This window comes from Phoca vitulina, unplaced genomic scaffold (assembly GCF_004348235.1).
Source record: "Phoca vitulina isolate PV1807 unplaced genomic scaffold, GSC_HSeal_1.0 scaffold4, whole genome shotgun sequence".
NCBI lineage: Eukaryota > Metazoa > Chordata > Mammalia > Carnivora > Phocidae > Phoca > Phoca vitulina.
In genome coordinates this window covers 59197667-59220190 of record NW_022589707.1, presented here as the reverse complement: position 1 = coordinate 59220190, position 22524 = coordinate 59197667, and the positions used below count along the sequence as shown (strand labels likewise).

The following is a 22524-nucleotide window of genomic DNA, read 5'->3' as shown; positions in this document are numbered from 1 at the left end:
TTGTGCAAGTACCATACTGTTTTGATTACTAAAGCTTTGTAGTATATCATAAAATCTGGGATTGTGATACCTTTGGCTCTGTTCTAATTTCTCAAGACTGTTTTGGCTATTTGAGGTTTTTTTGTGGTTCCACACAAATTTTAGGATTATTTTTTCTAGTTCTGTGAAAAATGCTATTAGTATTTTGACAGGGATCACACTGAATCTGTGCATTGCTTTGAATAGTATCAACATTTTAACAATATTAATTCTTTTAATCCATGAGCATGGTAGACCTTTCCATTTATTTGTGTCATTTTCAACTTCTAGAAAAAGTTCTTTTGAAGCCCCAGGGATAAAGCAATAGCCAAGTCATTCATTCAAGACATATTTGATGTTTTTTGCTTATTGCTGTATTCCTGGACAGTACCTGTAGGTATTCAATAAACAGAGCTTACCATGTGGCTGTACCAGAACATTGAAGTACATTACAGTTTACGTAAATGGTACCCCCTATAATTGTGTTGTGTTCAACATGTGACCAAATCTGGTGGCTCTGAAAATCATTTGTTGGATAAATGTATGAATGAATAGATGAATGAATGAAACATGGTGCGAGACTTCCATTTGTTTCCCCTGTACCAGGCACTAAAGATAGGCAGAGGAATAAGACAGTCCCCCAATTTAAAACACTCCTCAGTTAACAAGGAGAGACTGTTCAATTAGACTATAATAAGTGTTACATCTGCTAATATAGAGATATGAAAAATTCCAAGGTAGTAATTAAATCTGCTTAAGGAGGTTGAGGAATCTTCCCAGAGGCAGTGACATTTGAGCTGGGTAAGGAATTTTGCTAAGCAAAATAGGAAAGGAAAGGCATTCATAAAAGAAGAGGGAGGAGGAGGAGGGGGGGGAGGAAGAGGAGGAGGTGGGGAGCAAGAAAAAGAACAGCCTGATTCAAAACCTGTAGTGGTGAAAATATGGATAGATTGGGAACCAGTGTACCATGAGTGTGGTGTGACTGAGGTGTAGACATCATCAGAAGTGGCAGGAGATACAGCTAGAAAGATTGCCTCTGAAATGTAAAGGGACTGTAATCTTACTGATCTCTGAATTCTCCAAAGTGCTGAATACAATGCCTAATTTATAATTAGTGCTTAGATCCTTAGTAGGATGGATGGATACATGCAAAATCTGAGCAGGCTTATTCACCCTGGCTCAACACTGTTACAGTCAGTAATAACCTTAAATCTTCTTCTAATACTAATGAATTGCTTTTTATAATGTTCAAAAAAATAATTTCCCCGTAGATATTTTGAAACACAAACATCTTGGATTTGTATGTTAGTAAACCTAATTTGCTGGAAGAATTTGTCACTCCTAAATTAATAATATATACTCAATGAAACTACAGCTAATTTTATAATACCTCCCTTGTAAGAATTTTTATTGGATTCTTCTTGGATAATGTCTAAAAATGAATGTGCCTCTATGGTTCAAAATCTTGTTACAACATAAAAAATAAACTCTCAGATTCTTTCTGATGCCCAAGTAATGCTTAATAGTTCATTAATATGGCATTAACTTTTATACATCTCATGTTAAAATGCAAATCCAGTGAGAGGCTTGGGTAGTAAAATGTGAAGTGTACAAAAGGAAAAACAGGAATTTGCCTAAGTTGAAACTAAATAAAAAGAAAGAAAAGAAAAAGCAACTGTAAGGGAAATCACACCATGAGCAGCCCCATCTGTGGAGTACACTCCTTCCCAGCTGGGCCTGGGATTCCCCACTCCCATCCAGAGATCCAACAAAGCTGAAGATACTAACCAATAGGGAAGATCCCAGGACACTCTTCATCTATGTGGGTTGGAGATTCCCTTCCCCAACTTAGGGTAGCCTGGAATGGGGAAACTGTCAGGGATTAGTAGGACCCCCAGTGGCATGAGTTAAACCAAAATGGCACTCACTGCAAAGTCTCTGAAAATAAGATTGTCATTGGAAACACAGTCCACAAATGTATGATAGGATCTGCATGATAAATCTAAATAGGAAACTTCCTGATAAAATTAAAATTTTAAGTAGCATCCACAGTCTCCCGACATAATAGCTAAAATATCCTGGATATAATAAAACATCTTCTGTTATACCAAGGACCAAAAAAATCACAACCCGAATATGAGAAGACAATCAACTGACAGCAACATTAAAATGAATTTGATATTCAAACTACCCAATAAGAATTATAAAAATGATTCAACAAGCAATTTTAAATTCTCTTGAAATAAATGAATGCATGGAAAGTCTCAGGAAAGAAATGAAAATTTTAAAAAAAGAACAAAATTACAGAACCACAAAGTACCCTAACAGAAATTTTTAAAGTCCTCTCTGGATAGTCTTAATAGTAAAGATGACAGAAGATAGAATTGGTTAACTTGAGGAAAAATCAACAGATTTTACCTAATCCAAACTACAGAAAGAAAATAGATTAAAAAAAAAAAGAACTGAAACTTAGAAACCTGTGGGACAATAATGAAAGATCCAACATTCATCTCATTGGAGTCTTAGAAGGAGAAGAGAAAAGAAGTGGGGCTGAGAGAGTACTCAATTAAATAATAGGTGAAAATTTCCAAATTTGGTTAAAGACATAAAATCATAGATTCAAAAAGCTGAACAAACCCCAAATAGGAGAAATGTAAAGAAATCTATACCAAGACATATCAAAACTAAACTTCTGAAAACTAAAGATTAAAAAAAAAGCTTTGAAACAGCCAGAGAGAAATAGCATATTACTTATAAGAAAAATTCAAATGACAGTGGATTTATAACCTGAAAACTTAGTGGCTGTACAGAAGTAGCATACCTTTCAAGTGTTAAAAGAAAAGAACTGTCAACTATGAATTTGATACCCATCAGAACTATCATTTAGGACTAAAGGGAAATAAAATTCACAGTTACAACATCCCCCAACCCCTAGCAACTGATAGAACTACCAGACAGAAAATCCATAAGGATATAGAAGAACTGAACAACATAATCAACCAACAGGATCTGAACAACATACATAGAATACTTCACCCAACCACAGCAGAATAGACATTTTTTTTAAAGCATTCATAAACTATTTCCCGTGATAGACCATATCCTGGGCCATGAAACAAACCTCAACAGATTTCAAGTAATTGAAATTTTGCAGTGTATGTTCTCTGACAAAAGTAAAATCAAACTAGAAATCAATAATAGAAAGATGATAGAAGAATCTCTAAACACTTAGATCTTAAACAAAATACTCCTAAATAATTGCTATGTCAAAGAAGAAGCCTGAAAGAAAATAAAAATATACATATAATTGAATGAATATGAAAATACAACATATCAAAATATATGGGAACATCTAAAGTAGTATTGTGAGGAAAAGCCATAGTACTATGTGTACAATTTAGAAAAGAAGGAAGATCTAAAATAAAAATCTAAATCACTGCTTAAAGAAACTAGGGGAAAAAACATAGAAAAAATTAAATCCAAAGCAAACAGATGGTAGGAAATAATAAGAGCAGATATCAGTGAACTTGAAAACAGGAAACAATAGGACAAATCAATAAACAAAAAGAAGCTGGTTCCTTGAAAAAAATAAATATGAGTAACTTCCACCAAGGCTGACAAATACAAAAAGAGAAAGACACAAATCATTGATATCAAGACTAAAATAAGGGAGATCATTAAAGATCCTGTAGCCATTAAAAAAGAATACTATAAACAACTTTATGTTTATAAATTTGAAAGCTTAGAAGAAATGGAGCAATTCTTCAAAAAACCACAAACTAGCAAAACCCAAGCAAGAGGAAATAAATAATTTGATTAGTCTATAATAATTAAAGAAGTTTAATTTATAACTAAAAATCTCCTGAAAATTAATCTCTAGGGCCAGATAGTTTCAATGGAGAAGTCTCTCAAACATTTAAAGAATTAAAATGAATTTTGCACCATGTCTTCCAGAAAATAAAAGAAGAGATTATACCCCCCCCACTCATTTTATGAGGTCAGCATTGCTCTGCCGCCAAAAGCAGAAAAAGACAATAGAAAAAAGACGACTAAAAAATGAATATCTCTCATGAACTTAGAAGCCAAAATCCTCAACAAGATATTAGCAAATCAAATCCAATAATATATAAGAAGAATTATACACCATGACCAAGTGGGACTTATTCTAGGTATGTAAGGTTAGTTCAACATTTGAAAATCATTCAATGTAGGGGCTCCTGGGTGGCTTAGTCAGTGAAGTGTCTACCTTTGACTCGGGTCATGATCCTAGGGTCCTCTCTGGATAGACCATATCGAGCCCCATGTCAGGCTTCCTGCTCAGTGGGGAGCCTGCTTCTCCCTCTCCCTCTGCCCCTACCCCCGCTTGTGCTCTGTCTCTCTCTCTCACTCTTCACTCTCTCTTTCAAATAATAAATAAAATCTTTAAAAAAAGAAAATCATTCCATGTAAACTATTGTAGCAGGCAGATAAAGAAAAAAAATGATCATATTAATTGACATAGGAAAACACCTCACAGAATCTGATACCCATTTATGATAAAAACTCTCAGCAAGTTAGAACTAGAGAGGAATATTTCAACTGGATATAAGCAGCTATAAAAATTTTATAGCACATAATATTTAATGGTGAATAGCTAAATGGTTCTCTAATATTAGGAGTAAGGCAAGGATGTCCACTCTTATCACTCCCATTCGATAGGATATTGAATATTCTGGCAACTGAAATAACACAAGAAAAGGAAATAAAAGGTAGGTATATTGGGAAGGAACAAATAAAACTGTCCTTATTTGCAGACAAGTGATTCTCTATGTATAATCTTAAAGAATCACCAAAATCTCCTAAAATTATGAAATGAGGTAAGTGCTCAGGATACAAGATCAACACACAAAAATCAATAACATTTCTCTATACTAACAAAGATGATGTGGAAACCAATATTAAAAATATACTTCCATTTACAATCACTACAAAGAAAGTAAAGTATTTATATAGGGATGAACTTAAAACATGTACAGAATCTGTATGACAAAAATTACAAAATGCCAACTTAAGAAAAAAAAAATCAAAGAACATCTAAATAAATGGAGAGGCTTACTGTGTTCATGAATTGCAAGACTCAACATAGTAATGATGTTTATTTTCCCCAAATTGATCTGTAGGTTTATAGCAATTCGCATCAAAATTCCAGCAAGATTTTTTTTGTAGAAATAGTTAGGCCTATTCTAAAATTTATTTGGAAGGAACAGGCCCTACAATAGTTAAAACACTACTAAAAAAATAAAGTGAGAAGAATCATTGTACCTGATTTGAAGATTCATTATATAACTATGGAAATCAAGAGTGTATAGTGATGGCAGAGAAATGGACAGATAGATCAATGGAATAGAATTGAGAACTCAGAGATAGATGCAACATGAATATGTCTGACTGATTTTTTGCAAAAGTACAAAAACAATTCACTGGACAAAGAATAGCCCTTTCAACAAATGATGCTGAAGCAATTGGATATCCATAGGCAAAAATAAAATAAAATAAAATAATAAAATAAAACAAAGCAAAATAAAAATAAAAACAAACCCCCAAAACAACCTTGAACCCAAACAAAAACAAAAACAGCAAACAACAAAAAATAACAAAAACATTGACTTAAATCTCACATCTTGTATGAAAGTTAACGCAAAATGGATTGTGGTCTTTTTTTTTTTAAGATTTTATTTATTTATTTGACAGAGAGAGACACAGCGAGAGAGGGAACACAAGAAGGGGGAGTGGGAGAGGGAGAAGCAGGCTTCCCGCGGAGCGGGGAACCCGATGAGGGGCTCGATCCCAGGACCCTGGGATCATGACCTGAGCCGAAGGCAGACGCTTAACGACTGAGCCACCCAGGCGCCCCATGGATTGTGGTCTTAAATGTAAATGTAAAACTATAAAACATTTAGGAAAAAAACACAGAAAATAATCTTTGGGATATAAGACTAGAAAGGACTGGACCAAGAAAGAGTTCAGTCTGATGCCAAAAGCGTAATGCACTAAAGGAAAAAGTTATAACTTGGATTTCATCAAAACTCAAAACTTTTGTTATGCAAAAGACTCTGGGAGGTAGATATAAAGACAAGCTACAGACTGGCAGAAAATATTTGCCAATCACATATCTGACAAAGGACTATTATCTAGAATACATAAAGAACTCTCAAAACTCAGCAGTAAAACAAACAAAAAATCCAATAAAAATGGTAAAGTATTATGAATAGACATTTCTCCCCAAAGGATATAAAGATAACAAATAAGCACAAGAAAATATGTACAATATCATTAGCCTTAGGGAAATTAAATTAAAACCACAATGAGATATCACTACACACCTACTGGAATGGCTAAAACAAAAAATTGATGACAACATTAAATGCTGGTAAAGATGCAGATAAACTGGATCACTAGTACATTATCCGTGGGAATGTAAAATGGTATGCTCTTTTTGGAAAAGAGTTTAGCAGTTCCTTTTAAAACTAAACATACAACTACTATATGACCCAGCAATTGATCACAAAGGAATGAAGGCATGTTCACACAAAACCATATGCACAAATGTTCATAGCAGATTTATTCATAAATTCCAGAAACTGAAAACAACCCAGATGCCTTTCAATAAACAGTTAAATGGACTGTGGTACATTCATACTTCGCAATAACTATTCAGCAATAAAAAGAAACAAACTATTGATAAATGCAACAACTTGGGTTGAATTTTTTTTTTTAACATTTTAAAAATGTATACTTCAATAAGCATATAAACAATTAGGTAAGCTTGTGGAGAAGCTGACCAAGATACATATATTAGGAGATACAATTGTCCATCTAAATTTTCTAGATTTTTTTTTTTTGTAGAGTATTCATTCAAGTTGTTTACTATATAATTTCTCGTGTGCCATTTTGGAAGTCCTTTATTGTAAAGACTAGTCTTTTGTCTGATGACAAACAGCAGCCACACTGTCAGTGATTATGATAAATTCAATTTCTTCTTGAGATACAAGTTTCCTTCTGGATTTCTGAGGTAATGTTTTTATTATTTCTGCAGTGTCTGGTGGACCCTGATGCATCAGCAAATCTGGGGATTTACTTCCCTTAGAATGCTGTGAAATTGGGGGCACCTGGGTGGCTCAGTCATTAAGCGTCTGCCTTCGGCTCAGGTCGTGATCCCAGGGTCCTGGGATCGAGTCCCACATCGGGCTCCCTGCTAGGCAGGAAGCCTGCTTCTCCCTCTCCCCCTGCTTGTATTCCCTCTCTCACGGTGTCTCTCTCTGTCAAATAAATAAATAAAAAATCTTAAAAAAAAAAAAAAAAAGAATGCTGTGAAATTGAAGAAGAGTGAGACGGTAGTCCTGCTAATCTCAAAACTTCTGATACGTTAGGTTTAGGATTGTCTCTTTTGTCAGGGAATCTTATTAATGGAGTATGTGGCTTGACTACCTGAACGACCCTGCTGGCAGACGCCATCTTGCTGCCCATCCTTGGGCTGAATTTTGAGGCAATGATGCTGAGTAAAAAAAGTGAATCCCCAAATATTGGGATTTCATGATTTTATTTATATACTTTTTGATCTGTTTATGCAACATTCTTGAAATGGCAAGGTTGTATAGATAAGGAACAGATTGGTGGTTGCCAGGGGTTAGTGGCAGAGATGGAGTTGGGGGGAGGGAGGGAGGTGTGTGTCTATAAAAGGGCAACAGGAGGGCTCCTCATAGTGATGGAACAGTTCTTTATCTTCACTGTGCCGATGCCAATATCCTGGTTGTGATACTGTATTAAAGTTTTGCAAGATGTTACCATTGGGGGAAATCAGGCAAAGGATACAGCAGATCTCGATGTATTATTTCTTACAACTGCATATCTACAATTATTTCAAAATAAAAAGTTTAATTAAACAATTGCAGAGAACAATAAACCTTTGGGGGATGAGAAAGGTAGAGACTAAACTAAATGACCTTTCTAGGTCTTTCCAAAGTTTTATAGATCATTTTCTCCACTTTCAGTGATGCCTAAAGTGGTCACCTTATATCTTCTCTAAGAAGTGACTTGCTCCCCCATTTCCTGTGTAACCTCTGACCTATGAACTGTACTGGGCAGAAGCTGGTGTGGACACTGAATAGCTCTGTGGTCTTGGCTCCATTTTTCTCCCTGGGTCTCTGAATCAGCTGTAATATAAGAAAGCATAGAGACCTCTAGAGACTCTTTTGGCTTCAAAATCCTAGAATTCCAATCTACTTATTCATTTATTTATTTTATAATTATGTTCAGTTAGCCAACATATAGTACATTATTAGTTTTTGATGTAGTGTTCAGTGATTCATTAGTTGTGTATAACAGCCAGTTTATTTTTTATTTAGCTTCTACAACCAATAGAAGTGAAAAAAAGTCAAATCCCAAGGCCTTTCACACCCTTTCCACATTAACTCCATCTCTGCCAACTTGTTTGATTCCCAGCAGGCTCTTACCACCTTAGGCCAGGAAATGCCAAGCCCATTTTCCAAGTTACTGTCTGCCTAAAGAGGAACAGTAGCATAGCTGTGGGTCCTGAAAACTGAAACCTGAAAAAGGAGGTGAAAGCAAACCATGGTCTTTATACAACATGAAGCAGCCCCCTGAAGGTGCCCATTCCTCATCAGTGTATATGTGGGGTCACTTCCTTTGCAGATTTTCATTGTGGGAACAAAATAGTCTCAGCTGAGGTCTCAGGTGGATGACAACTACATGTGTGAAGCTGGAAGGAGGAAAAATGCTATTTCATTACTACCTGTTGTGTTTCCTGTTCCCACAATCAGCACGCCTGGCGTCTACATTGCTGGCTTCTTTGAAAAATATATATTAAATTATTTCAGAAAACCATGCAGCAGATGCTCTGTATCTGCAGGGAACGCGAGAGAGCAAGCTGGCCCCCGGACTGAAATCTATGGCTACCACGAATCAAATCCCTGTTATGATGGAGGTGAACTGGGCACAGCTCCAGAAGGTCAGTGAAGGATGTTGACAGGGAATAGAGAATTTGAAACAAAAAAACAAGAAAACGAAAAAAAGGAGAAGAGATAGATAAACCCCTGAATGACTCACATTGCCTCAACAGAATATCCTGTTTCATTGATATGACGCTCCCAAACTTTTTACTGCCCACACTGTCTTTATTATTTTTGCCAGGAGTCTCAAGTTTTAAAAGACTATTTTTTTTTCAATGAAATAAATTGCACTGATTAGATAACAATACTTTCATTCTCCATTTTGAATTAGACAACAACATATAATTGCAAGGCCTTTCTGGTCAGAATGAGCATAAACAGGTAAAGCTGATTAAATTCATATTAAAAGAAAAGAAACGTGTTACTTTATTTACTCTGTAGTTTTATCATAGGTATATATAAAATGTTTGTTTTCTTCTAAATAATGAAATTAATATGAAGACCATAAGGTTAAGAAAGGTGGGATTATTTTAGAAATGCTCTTTTGGCACAGAACACTCACGATAATAAAGTTACAGCTCTCAAGCTACCTAAAATGCCCAGCTCAGAGCTTTGGGCATGAGGTGATTAAAATGAGCACTGCTGGAGTGTTTGAAATAGTTCAGATGTTAGTTCAAATCCCAGACTCGCTATTTACCTTGTGTGTCACCGAGGGACTTATCCTCTGTAAATCTTAATTTCCTAGTCACAAAACGGGGACAGTTATATCTGTGTCTTATAATAGATGCTCAAGAAATTACAGCTAAGCCTACTGTTGGATGATCATGGGTACAACAAATGATAGCCCCAAACAGATACATCTAGGTGGGGTAAGTCAAGCATCTTTTATAAAGTTATTTTTACATGTATCCTCTCTTTATTTCCATCTTATTCTGGTTTTCCTTTCTAGAACCAGGGCTAGAAGCTGGGACATAAAGGGAAGGACAGATGCAAAAGACAGGCAAGAGAGAGTCAGTGAATAAAAAGCTATCCACGTAAGTCTCAACTGCTCATGATACTTTGAAATATCATGCTCTCTTGTTCTTTGCTTTTTAAGTTGAATTTCTCAATTTTTCACTTGTCTCTCATTGTGGCACTTACGGGAATTTCCCAACCCAATGAATACTCTGTCCCTTTTCCTTTTTACCAGAACTCTGATTTTGTGCAGGGCAATGCAGAGCCCAGTTAACAACACCTCCCTCCTCACACCTCTTTACAGATTGAGCCAGACCTCATAGTAAAGTCTTGAGGTTTAATCTGAGTTGTGCATTTAGAACTTGCAGGCAAATCTTTCCTCAGTCCTCAGTTCTGCCCAATGAGATTTAAGCAAATACCTATTAGGTGGATGTAAGAGAAAAGCTTTTTCCTGTTTAAAAAGGGATAGATTGAGGTCCTGGCGTTTGCCGGCAGCAAGATGACGGCGGTCTCAATGTCAGAGGCGTTGAGGCAAATGTCGTGGGGGAAAAGAGCAGTGGCTGTAGCTGCCATTTCCGCTTCCAGGGTTCCTATCAGGTCGTTAAGCACTTCCACATGGAGGCTGGCACAGGCCCAAGCTCGGGACACGCAACCCATAACAGTTGATGAAAAACTGGATATCACTACTTTAACTGGTGTTCCAGAAGAGCATATCAAAACTAGAAAAGTCAGGATCTTTGTTCCTGCTCACAATAACATGCAGTCTGGAGTAAATAACGCAAAGAAATGGAAGATGGAGTTTGATACCAGGGAGCGATGGGAAAATCCTTTGATGGGTTGGGCATCAAGGGCTGATCCCTTGTCCAACATGGTTCTAACCTTCAGTACTAAAGAAGCCGCAGCTGCCTTTGCAGAAAAAAATGGGTGGAGCTATGACATTGAAGAGAGGAAGGTTCCAAAACCCAAGTCCAAGTCTTATGGTGCAAATTTTTCTTGGAACAAAAGAACAAGAGTATCCACAAAATAGGTTGGCACTGACTATATCTCTGTGCTTGACAGTGAATAAAGTCAGCTGTGCAGTATTTATAGTCCATGTATAATACATCTCTTAATCTCCTAATAAATTTGATCTTTAACCACAAATACATTTTATGGGGCCTATTTTAAATGTTTTTGGATGTCTCAAAGTGAACACGTTTCAATTGCCTATTTATAAAGGAGATTTGAGGTGATCATACCTCTAGGAAATTTCAGTACTTAAAATCTATTAAAAGGAATGCTTGAAATCAGCTGCAAAAAAAAAAAAAAAAAAAAAAGGGATAGATTGAGCTAGTATGCACCTTCTCCTTTCACCATTCCCACACCTTTTTACTGACTGAAATGCAGTCACAATGCCTAGAGATGGAGCAGACATCTTCTGGCCAAGGAAACAAAGGCTACACGTCAAGGACGGGAGAGCAGGGAGTGGACTGCATGCCGCTGATGTAATCCTGTTTGATATTTTTGTTTAGCTTGATTCCAAGACTCCTCATCAAGTGGATGGCTCTATCTTAGCGACTTAATATGTCACAGAAGCACCCAGACCCAAGAACAATGTTCCAAGCATGGTAGACTACACCAGAGGACTAAAGAAATCTCCAAATCTGTCTTGTAAAACTCTTGTTTATAATGTCATGATTATTGCTTAAACTGCATGCATCAGTTTCTCCACAGAATTCGTCCTTTACTGTTCACCTCTGATCCTTTCTTCTGTATTCAATCTCAAATATAGTTACCCTATTTTCTATATTATAGTCTCTGTTTTCTATATTCAAGCACTTTAAGCCGTATAAATACCTACTAAATTGGGATGCCTGGATGGCTCAGTCAGTTGAGCGTCTGCCTTCAGCTCAGGTCATGATCCCAGGGTCCTGGGATAGAGCCCCGTGTTGGTCTCCCTGCTGAGGGGGGAGCCTGCTTCTCTCTTTGCCTGCTGTTCCCCCAGCTTGTGCTCTGTCTCTCTGACAAATAAGTAAATAAAATCTTTAAAAAAAAAGTAGCTACTAAATTACTTTCTTCTCATCTTGGCTCTAACCTACAAAGCTGCAAACAGAAAGTGATCAATCTCTTGTGATGCTATATGGTCCAAGGAAGACAAATCTCTTTAGGATCAGTAGGTAAGATCAGCCTAACTAAACACCTGATACTAAACCTCAATACTTTACTATCATTTTCTGGTTCAACACCATTAGTAGACCATGCATTATTAATGAGAGACTACTCTCTACATTGTCAACAGTAGCTTTTTTTTTTTTTTTTAAGATTTATTATTTATTTATTTATTTATTTATTTATTTATTTGAGAGAGTGAGTGAGTGAGAGAGCATGAGTGGGGGGAGACGGTCAGAGGGACAAGCAGAGTCCCAATGAGCGAGGAGCAGGATGCGGGGCTCGATCTCAGGACCCTGAGATCATGACCCCAGTCAGTCGCTTAACCGACTGAACCACCCAGGCACCCCAACACTAGCTTTTTTAAATGGATTCTTGATTTTTAGTTATAAAAAGTTCAAAGTGCCTTAACTGTGCAAAAATTCAGGGAATTGCTGATCTTGATTTGTCCACATGTGTCTAAGTTTGGGTTCCCACACAAACAGAGCCTGAGGCAGGGAAATGGGTACAGGTATTTGGGGGCAGTGATATAAGAAAGCAGCTATGAGGGGCCCAGAAGATTGAGTTAGAGAGTGAGAAGGCAGAAGCCCTTAGTGGGTGTGGGATTGGGCAGTTACCACTCTAACACTCTGAGGAACCATCCCTCTGAAGGACAGGCTGCTGGGCACTTATGCACAGTTTGGGGGGATACCTCTAGAAGCACAAACCCTCCTTATGCATAGGCCATGTCTACCTATGAGCTGAGGGAACCTCCAGGGAACAATGAGGTATGAAAAAAAGAGTGTGGCATCCTGAGGTGGGATGATTCTTGGTGCCCAGGAACTGTCTACTGCAGCTGCAGTTGGGTTCGGAGCCGATGCAGCCTGGGGCACTGAGTCTTCGCTTGTGTATTTTCCAAACATAATCCAAATAGATAAGATACTTTCAGCGGTGATGGTATCTAGAAATTATTGGCAGGAAATAATCAATAAAAATTCCAAAAGTCCCAAGACATTTGAAAAGAATTTTAATTAAAATTAATGAAATTCCGTCTTATGAAAAATTTTACAGCATTATTGGAACTGCTTTATATTAGTAGAGTGCATTGAAAATCTAAACCATCTTTGAGCTAGATCTAATAAGTTTGAGGTAAATTTTCCCTTTCATTTTAGGTGTTTTATGCAAAGTTTCTGTTTTCTCTTTCCTTCATCTTTGTTACTGACTCTTTTTTTTTTAAGTAATTTCTACACCCACCATATGGGGTTTCAACTCATGACCCCAAGATCAAGAGTCGGATGCTCTACTGACTGAGCTAGCCAAGCGCCCCCTTGAATTACCTTGTCTATACTTTTTTTAAGGGCTCATCATGGCCAGTATTTCATTTTGAATCATAGCCTTCCCCAGAATGAACTCTTGCCTGGCCCAAATTTAGACAAGATTGTCCAAGATGGGGCCACCTGGACTTAGGTCTATTTACAGATGTATGGGAGGCAGAAAGCTGAGGAATCCTTCCAGAGAGAACTTATCTTCACATGTAAGTAAGAAGCCACTGCTGAGGGCTTGACTGAGTGCTTTAGCCTGAATTCTCTCAAGAGCGGAGACTGAGGTGCAAGGTCAGGTCAGGAAATAAGAGGAAGTGATGCAAAGAAAGGTGGGAAGGGGCACCTGGGTGGCTCAGCTGCTTAAGTGTTGGACTGTTTTTGTTCTGTTTTGTTTTACCACTTCAATTTTAATGACTTCACCATATTGCACTATATGGAAGTACTTATTCAGTCCCTTACTGATGCACATGTAGGCTGCTTCCAGTTTTATCTTATAGCAAAAAATGCTGCAATGAATAGCCTTATGTGTTTTGACTCCTGATTTTGCCTCATGTCATGATCTCAGGGTCTGGAGATGCAGCCCCGTGGCAGGCTCCGTGCTGGGCCTGGAGCATGCTTAGGTTCTCTCTCTCTTTCTGCCAGCCACTCCCCACCCTCCTGCTCACACTATGTCTCTCTCTAAAAAAAAAAAAAAAAAAAAAGGGAAGCAATGCAATGTGATGATCCGCATTTATCTGTAGATAGATAGATAATAGATAGATCCATATGTATCTGTCAGCAAACCAACGCAAGTTTCTTTGTTCAGCTCTCCCAGAAGAGGAAGGCCTAGGTCAGCCAATCAGCACTTGATAGCTCAGCACCAGTTAACTACCCTGGCTCCAAGACTTCCCTTTGCTCCATATAAGGAAAGTAACCCAGCTTTAAGCAATCAGTACGTGCCTTGTTCCTGCTCACTTGGTCTATAAAAACGTCACGCCTTGTACAGCTCTTCAAAGAGCCTATTTTCTAGACTGCTTTCATTCCAGATAAGCTCAACCTTGCGTAAAGTTAGAACTGTTACATAAAAGCCAACTGGATGAGTAAATCATTTGGGGAAGATTTTTTTAACGGTCATGATTTCATATTTCAGTCATGCAGTCCACAAACACTGGTGTATCTATATTGATATCAATACATCATAAATCATACATATATTTATATCTACATCATGTTGGGGCTTATCGACCACATGATTATGAAATTATATATATGTAAAATCTGTGATATCTTATATCTTATGATTATCTTATCTTATAATTACAATTATCTTACAATTGTGATAATTATAATTTATCATATATATCTTATATTTATATCTTATAATTAATGATATATAGCTCTTAAATTTTATATATATAATTTCAGTCATAACTTACATATATCACAATTATATACATAATTATATTTATATTTGTATATGTCTATTTCTTTAAATATTTCCATCTGAATTTATTTTTGACTGAAACATTTCTTCTGCCTAATGTGGAAAATTTAATGTACTTGCTCCTAGGTGAGCTCTGTCAATTTCTATGTTTTCTCAGGCAATGTAGCTTTAAAATTCAGCCCTTCTAGACTACCCTCATGCTCTCTGGTGTTGATGCTTGACTGGTGGTTTACTGAATGGCTCTGCATGGCTTCTGCCCATTTTGTGCTGGCCTCCCATGATCCCTTCTGAGCTGACCGTCTGCTGCAGTGAGGCCAGCTGAGCGGCCCACCCAGCCTCCTCTTTTCAGTCACTTCCTCAGAGTCGCTATCAAAGCACCCTGACTTCAGCAAGTTCTCTCTGCCCCCAAGGTTACATCCATGGCCAATCTGGGGGACTTGTGAGAAGCTGACTGCTCTTCTGCCTCCTTCTAGGGGCACCAGAGGACTGCAGGACATCATTCCGTCTAGCAGAGAGTCTTCGAATTAGATATGACTTTGTAAGTTCTGGTCCACTCTTTATTGTTTGTGGGCAGATGGGATGCTGAGGAACCTTCTCAGCCAGGACAAGAACTGTTTATAGATGAAGCAGGAGCCTGAGAGGAACTGCACATCCCAGGAAGAGTCATGGGGATGGTGCCTTCCCAGTTATCGGTCTGCTTCTCCACCCACCTGCCGTTCACACCTTTGTTCATCTTGTTTTAGGTAAATATTTTAGAGACAATAAAAGCTGTTGCACTTAAAAGAAAAATTGTCTTGTGGGTTGCAGTTTGAAAACAGAACAGAACAAAACAGCAGTATGGTAGTTTTGAATTATTTGGCAAGAGATTGGGTAAGCATTTGGATTGATTCCAGGAAGCATGTCTCTGTGTCCAAAAAACATTAACTGCCAGTGACTAGTGGTGAATTGCTCCAGTTTAGTCCAGGGCTTCCAAAGACCTTCTGACAGGTGAAGAATAAAGAGTTTATACCCTATTTCATTCCAGGCTCCTGGCAGAGCTCCTGGTTATAGAAGGAAGTCTTCCTTTTCAGGTTTTACTGATGATCATGATACACAAACCCTATGATACTTTGGATGACAGAACACCAAGTAAAATTCCTTTTTCAATATCCCACAGTGTCTTAGTCCATTCTGGCTGCTATAACAAAATACCACAGACAGGGTAACTTATAAGAAAACAGAAACTGACTTCTCACAGTTTTGGAGGTTAGAAGTCTAAGATGATAACACTGGCAGATTCAGTGTCTGGTAAGAACTGCTTCCTCACCAGTGCCTGTCTTTCCACTATAAATGCACAAGGCAAGAAGGGGTAAGCAAGCTCTCCAGGGTCTCTTTTATAAGGGCATTAATTCCATTCAAGGACTCTGTCCTCATGACATAATCATTTCCCAAAGGCCTCACGACCTAATACCATCACCTGGGGGGGGGGTAGGATTTCAACATGTGAATTTTGAGGGGACACCAACATTCAGACCATAGCACATGGCAAGTTTAGATGACAAAGTGACCAATGGTAGCAGGATCACCTTTAACCTCTGTTGGGTAGAGAGAATAAGCAAACTTCATGGGGCATGAGTGCAGCATTATGAGTGTTCTGCAGGTGTTTCCAACAGAGGAGGGAAAATTTTGAGGTAAATGTCCAAACTACATACTGATCTAAAGGCAAGTCTAAATCCTGCCTGATAAACTCTCTTACCACATTGATATATTGGATGTAATTTGCTTAAAATCAATTCAGCATAGACAGCATGATATATTTGTGAATGAGAAAATTATATAACTGGAAAGTTGGTTCATCTTTGAGGTGTTCTAATCACAAATAGACATACCAGAGGTGGTTAACAAGCCTTTCAAATGCTCCCATCAGAAGTCCTAACCCAACTACCATCAGTGCTTCAATTACTGCTGTCTGGGTCCTCACTATCAAGTTTATAAATCAGTGTAAATGTAACAATTAATATTTCATTGGTGCAATGAATTTGTTTACAGTATATGGGTTGGTTTAAAATACTGTACTGATACAGCATTCTCCACTGCATGAAGGGAGCATAAGAAACTGAAGAGTCTATCAGTCTTCTACCTCAAGAATAATTATTTAGGTCTAGAATTCCATTTGGTCCCATGTCAACCCCTTCATGAAATGTTGCGTTGCCCGAACCAATCAAAAGTTTCCTTGAGCTGTCTTTTTTTTTAAGAGAGATAGAGTAAGCATGGGAGCGCATGAGCTGGGGAGAGGGGCAGAAGGGAGGGGGAATCTTAAACAAGCTCCACACCCAGCACAGGGTCCCACATGGCCCTCGATCTCATGACCCTGAGATCATGACCTGAGCTAAAATTAAAAGTCAGACGCTTAACCATCTGAGCCACCCAGGAGCCCCTTCACTTGAGCTGTCTTAAAACATCACCACTTTTTGGAGTGAACCTCTCAGCCAAGGTGCTTAATGAAGTACTTAGAAGGACATAGAACAGAAATTCACAGAGCTTACAGAAAATGATGATTTTTGCTCTGGGGCCCATTATTAGCCTCACTGATAGTAACAAAATTTGGTCTAGAACTTGCTTTCATTGTAACATGCTATCTAGTAGGAAAATTGTGGGTGGAGAGACCTCCAGTCATTAGCGACTTCTACTTAGTAGAGGGTACCTACATTTATAAACAAACACAGAAACACATGTTGGGACAAATGTGAATAGTGAAAATACATGATTTTGTTCATTTCAAAGCACATGTCCTCACCTCAAAAACAGTGGCAGAACACTATGTCCCATGCTAAATTTTGGATTGTCCCCAAACTGTGTAATTTTCCCCATGATGCCTGATTTTGTACAAATTTCTAAAAGTTACCTTTAGTAGCAAATGCCTTACAAATTTGCAAACCCAAACTCACCTTAGTATAACAATGAATAATTAAATCAAAAATTATAGAAGAAATTAACACTGAAGATGATCCAGTTCTCTCAGCAAAGTTCAAGTTCTCTTTAAAACAGAGAGTATGGATCACCTTTTTGAAGACTTTTACACCATTTTTAATCTTACAAACAGATTAACATGACATAGATTTTCCCCATATCAGGTGATTTGAAAACCTAATTAAACCCATATTTTAAGTATAATTGATTTTTCTCATTAGATTTTTCTCATAGAGGCAAAAGAAGTATGGTTTAGTTATTTTCCATGGCATGAGGTTAAAATGCTAGAAAGAGAATCAAAGTTGATTTAGGAACTGTAGGAATATAGGGGAGATGGGGCTATGTCCATGCTAATTCTTATTCTATAAGAGCTGCTTAAATTATATGTATTTGTTTCAAAACTACTAAACTGATTATATTGTACTGCGATGTGTATAAAGAGGATGGTGGAAGAAGACAATCAGCAAATGCTTGATGTATCTGTCTGGAGCTCCTTCTTTAGGGCTGGCCTGTGACAAAGTATGGATTAAAGTTTGTTTGGGGGTGGCTTTCCAATTTCCCTTTAAGTAGCCTGTAAGGGTGAGGTCACCACTATTTTGATTGCCAGAGGACAATTAGTTGAAATAAGTAAACTGATAGACGTGAAATATTATCTTCACCTCAACACAAGGTCCTGAGGGCTATTTCTGATAATTCTCTGAGTAATTTAAGTGGGCTTCAAGCTTTCAGGTTTACTAACTTTAAGTTGGAAGCAGTAATATCCATCCAGATTGACATCAGGTTTGAAAGATGCATTTAGCAAACACTTACTGTTTAACTACTACATTTGAGGGGCATTGTTAAATGCTAAAAGTGCAAGTGGTCAAAATGGCACCAGATTACAATTAAACAATTACAATTAATGGAAAGCATAAGAAAAAAGGACGAATACAGGTATGTGTTGAAAAAGTAACCCTGTTCGGAATGTATATTTCTCCACTTTCCTGAACCTAACCTGTAGGTCTTAATTGTGGCTGCTCACAAGAACTGCCTGTGAAGTGTTTGTCACAGCGCTGATGGTCATCTCTTCCCCATCCAGAGCTACCTAATCAGCATAATCAGAATGTCAAATGTCAGAGGAGTCAGAGTAGCCTTCTGCATATAAAAAGCTCTACAAGTGGTCATGGTACGTGATGGGTGTTGAGAACCACTGGTCCAGCAAGCAGTTGGGAAAGGAATCTTAATTTCCCTTTACCCCCTCCATTCTTCAGAGGCTCCATTACCAAGTTCAGTGTAAGCAAGGTGGAAGAGCTACTTGCCAAACCACCTTTCACCCTTGGAAGATTGGGTGTGTTTCCCAAATCCAAGTCTCCCTCAAATGCTAATGATCATGACAGTCAAGAAGAGCAGGAGAAAATAAGAATTTGGAGGACAGCACAAGCTGCCCAGAGAAATCTGATTAAAGGACAAATGTTGCAACATCAGATCTTACTTTGCTTTTGCTCAAGCTGATAATAGGATCCCTAGCTACTCCCATGGCATTCATTGCAGGAGGCCATGTCCTTTCTATGATTTACATTCAAATCCTTTAGAGCATTTTTTCCACAGCCTATTCCCATCCCAGGAATTAGTCTTCCCAAATTATACTTTTTTTGAGATCAACTGATACTTTGTGTTTTATTTGCCATTGTTTGTAATAAAAAAAAAATGGTTAAGGTATTTCCTTATATTGTATCCTTAGCGGGAAGCACACCTGGCCTAATTCCTAATTCCTCTTAACAGAGGACATTTTCCTTTGAAAAGTGTCCAGATCACAACGATCCTCTTCCACCAGAGCTCTTCCTGGTCTTGGTCTTACACATCATTAGCGCCGTGTTCTCAGTCTTTTGGGTGCAGTTTAGAATTTGTCATAGGAGACTGTGCTTCTAAATATGTAATAAAAACTGCCTTTGTCATTATGTTTTTCATGTGTTTTTGCTTTGTCTTTCAAAGTAGATATTATTTAAGCTGATTGTCTGCTAACTCATTGTTCTGCAAATTCAAGAAGGGACTGTATCCATATAAATTTTTACTTACTAAAAACCCTGAAGTTGAATTGCTCCTGCCTACTGACGTTTAATTACTATTGGTTTTGCAAGTAAACAAGGAAAAGGGAATCATTTTCTGAAATTGCTACTTAAAAGCACAGAATTTTCAGCTTTTTTCCACAGGCATTAAAGGTTGCTGCATGAATCCTATCATTTCCAAGAAACTTTTTTTTTTTTAAGTACAGCTGATTTATTCTGTACCCACGTAAAATAAAATCTCCTGGTATTGTGCTATTTTTTAGTACATTTTCACAAGTCAAGAAAACTTGGCTGTAGAGTGATCTCTAAAATCTCTCAGTGGTTCATTCTGAAAAGGTTCTTTCAAGGAAACAATTCCGTATGGTCTCTGTGACTTAGTTCCTTGTATGGTTAATTATAAACAATGTAGCATAAATCAAGAATTGGAAAGATTTATGATACTTCTTTTCCTTGGGATTTTTCAAAGGCATTTTATTGCCTCATTTGGGGCCTCTATCTGAAAGTTTACCTTAGAAAAAAAGATCCCATAACGGCATATGTCTGGAAAGGATTTTCTGTAACCCAGTGAGATTGACTCAAGCATTTTGTTTTATTTTTCTCCCTAGTTCAAAGTATTCACTTATTCATTAAGTACTCGAACCTACTATAAGAACTTACAAAGTGGTTTTCTATGTATATAATTCCAGTTAGTTTAGATCTCAAATAAATTAAAATTGGGGGCAAAACAAGAAGCTGTAATAAACTACCAGTTATTCATTCAGATAGAGATAAAAATAACCCAAATGATCAAAAAGTAATTTCATGAAATGGTCTTGCCCTGGTGAAAAATTATTTAGACAAGGAATAGAACTCACCTGTACTAGCCTTTGCCAAAAAAAAAAAAAAAAAAAAAAGCGGGGGGGGGGGGGGGGGGGGGAGATTTAATAGGATTAAAAAATATCTCAATGCCTCATGCAGTTAGGTGTCACAGTTAACAAAAACAAGTTCAAGCTCAGAAAGTGAAAAGGAGGCTTCCATCTCGGGTATGGCATGGCCTTTCTTCTTTGCTTATCTCATGGTAACTGTCCCATTTTTCTTATTCCTCTGCAGACTGACTTTTTTATGTCTATTATAGACACGGCTACTTCAGTACTTTTCATGTCATTTTTTCAATTCCACAACTGAAGAAAATGGATTAGAATCTAATTCCTAACTCTCTGGAGAAAGCATCTGATTGGCTCAATTTGTTCCATGCGTCCTTAGATGTCCTGAGGTCCAAAGAACAATGACCACTGTTTAAGAGGTAGCCAGGAGTTGGGCTTTCTAGCTCTGCCAGAAACATAATTGTATTGAAAAGAAATATACATAGGACAAGCAATGTGACCAAAATAAATGACTCATCAAAAGAAGATGCCAGAAAGATGTGCTATGGACAAAGGGCAAGAAGCGATGGTGATTACAATGTATGAAACACCTACAAACAACAATAATAAAAATAACAGTAATAAATAAGAGCACTACTTTCTTTCTAAAAAAATATTTATTTATTTGAGAGAGAAAGAGAGAGTTGGAGGAGAAGGAGAAGCAGACTCTGCTGAGCCTGATGTGGGGCTCGACCCCACAATCCTGAGATCATGACCTGAGCCGAAATCAAGAGTCAGATGCTTAACGGACTAAACGACCCAGGCGCCCCCAGAAGAGCATTACTTTCTTAATCCTAATTAACTTCTACCCATAATAATTTATTTTAAATAAAAATAAAACCAATTTCTTCCTATGTTAATTGACTCAGGGATTTATCATATCAAGCTAGTAAGGATATAATTGTGTTTAGTTACATTTCAGTCCTGAGTCAGAATTTGGGGCATGAGGTGAGTGGTGCTACAGATGTGTATATGGAAAAATACATAAAATAGCCCTTGTTTGCAAAAAGCTTAGTTTTATTGGGGAAATAAAAGTTTCCAAGGTGAAACAAGTATAGAAAAACACATTTGTAAATTACCTATATCATATATTATCTACATTAGTTGATATGAGCTATAAGATCTATATGAAAATTAAAAAGATAATGAGCCTTCCGCTTGTACTAATGGAAAGCCAGACAACTCAGACCAGCACTCACTCAGATGACATTTAAAAAAAAAAATGAACACAATTTAAAAAAAAATACACATTGGTATCATATAAATATAAAGATACTGAAGAATTCTCAGGCCAAGATTTAGGAAAAGATGGGAAAACAGAGACATAAGCATTTGGAACTGCTTTCCAGGGGCATCTGTTGATTCCTAAAGAGGCTGCTTCATCCGACTTACTTAGCTTGGCATACAGAAGAAAAAGCAGTGTCCCCAACAACTGGGGAATCTGGTAAAACCCTGTGCTTGGGTTGGGACTCCAAATGGTTTAATCATAGAAGGAAGGACCAGAGGTAAACTGTCCCCTACATGGATGATAGCCCAATGTCAAGTGATCAAGTTTGATAAAATTCTGAAGTTGGATTAAGGTAATACCAGGCAAGAGATTACCCTGACCACAGGTGCACAGCAGAAGCCTAGGTTGGTCAGGACATAAATAAGGTGTCTTAAAGCACCAGAAAAAATAAATAGCTTTGTCTTTAATAAGTAAGAATGGAAATATAAATGATTATCTGGAAGCATTTACGATCTTAGAAGAGGAAATATACATATGTATGTAAGTTTAGAAAATTTTGTTTACAGATCACCAAAACAAGATTGGTTTTTAAATTGTATTTTATGTGG

At 37.4% G+C, this 22524-nt stretch overlaps 2 protein-coding genes across 2 annotated transcripts; one reads left to right on the top strand and one right to left on the bottom strand.

Annotated features, from left to right (window-relative positions):
- Positions 1–6971: 6971 nt before the first annotated feature.
- On the bottom strand, positions 6972–7524 carry LOC116630910 (28S ribosomal protein S36, mitochondrial-like). The gene is made up of 2 exons (XM_032401860.1): positions 7380–7524; positions 6972–7162 (listed from the first exon to the last, which is right to left on the bottom strand). Exons 1-2 carry the CDS (start codon positions 7522–7524, stop codon positions 6972–6974), a joined length of 336 nt encoding a protein of 111 aa, XP_032257751.1.
- A 2895-nt stretch (positions 7525–10419) lies between these two features.
- On the top strand, positions 10420–10970 carry LOC116630542 (NADH dehydrogenase [ubiquinone] iron-sulfur protein 4, mitochondrial-like). The gene has a single exon (XM_032401244.1). The coding sequence runs from the start codon at positions 10420–10422 to the stop codon at positions 10945–10947; it is 528 nt and encodes a 175-aa protein (XP_032257135.1). The 3' UTR covers positions 10948–10970.
- The last annotated feature ends 11554 nt before the right edge of the window (positions 10971–22524 follow it).

Bases quoted from the DNA above. Each gene is read 5' to 3' on its own strand.
- LOC116630542 (XM_032401244.1), top strand. From the start codon at position 10,420: ATGACGGCGGTCTCAATGTCAGAGGCGTTGAGGCAAATGTCGTGGGGG.
- LOC116630910 (XM_032401860.1), bottom strand. From the start codon at position 7,524: ATGGGCAGCAAGATGGCGTCTGCCAGCAGGGTCGTTCAGGTAGTCAAG. The intron at 7,163-7,379 runs CTTCAATTTCAC...CCACCCAGGTGC, and splicing joins AGGACTACCGTCTCACTCTT to CCCCAATTTCACAGCATTCT.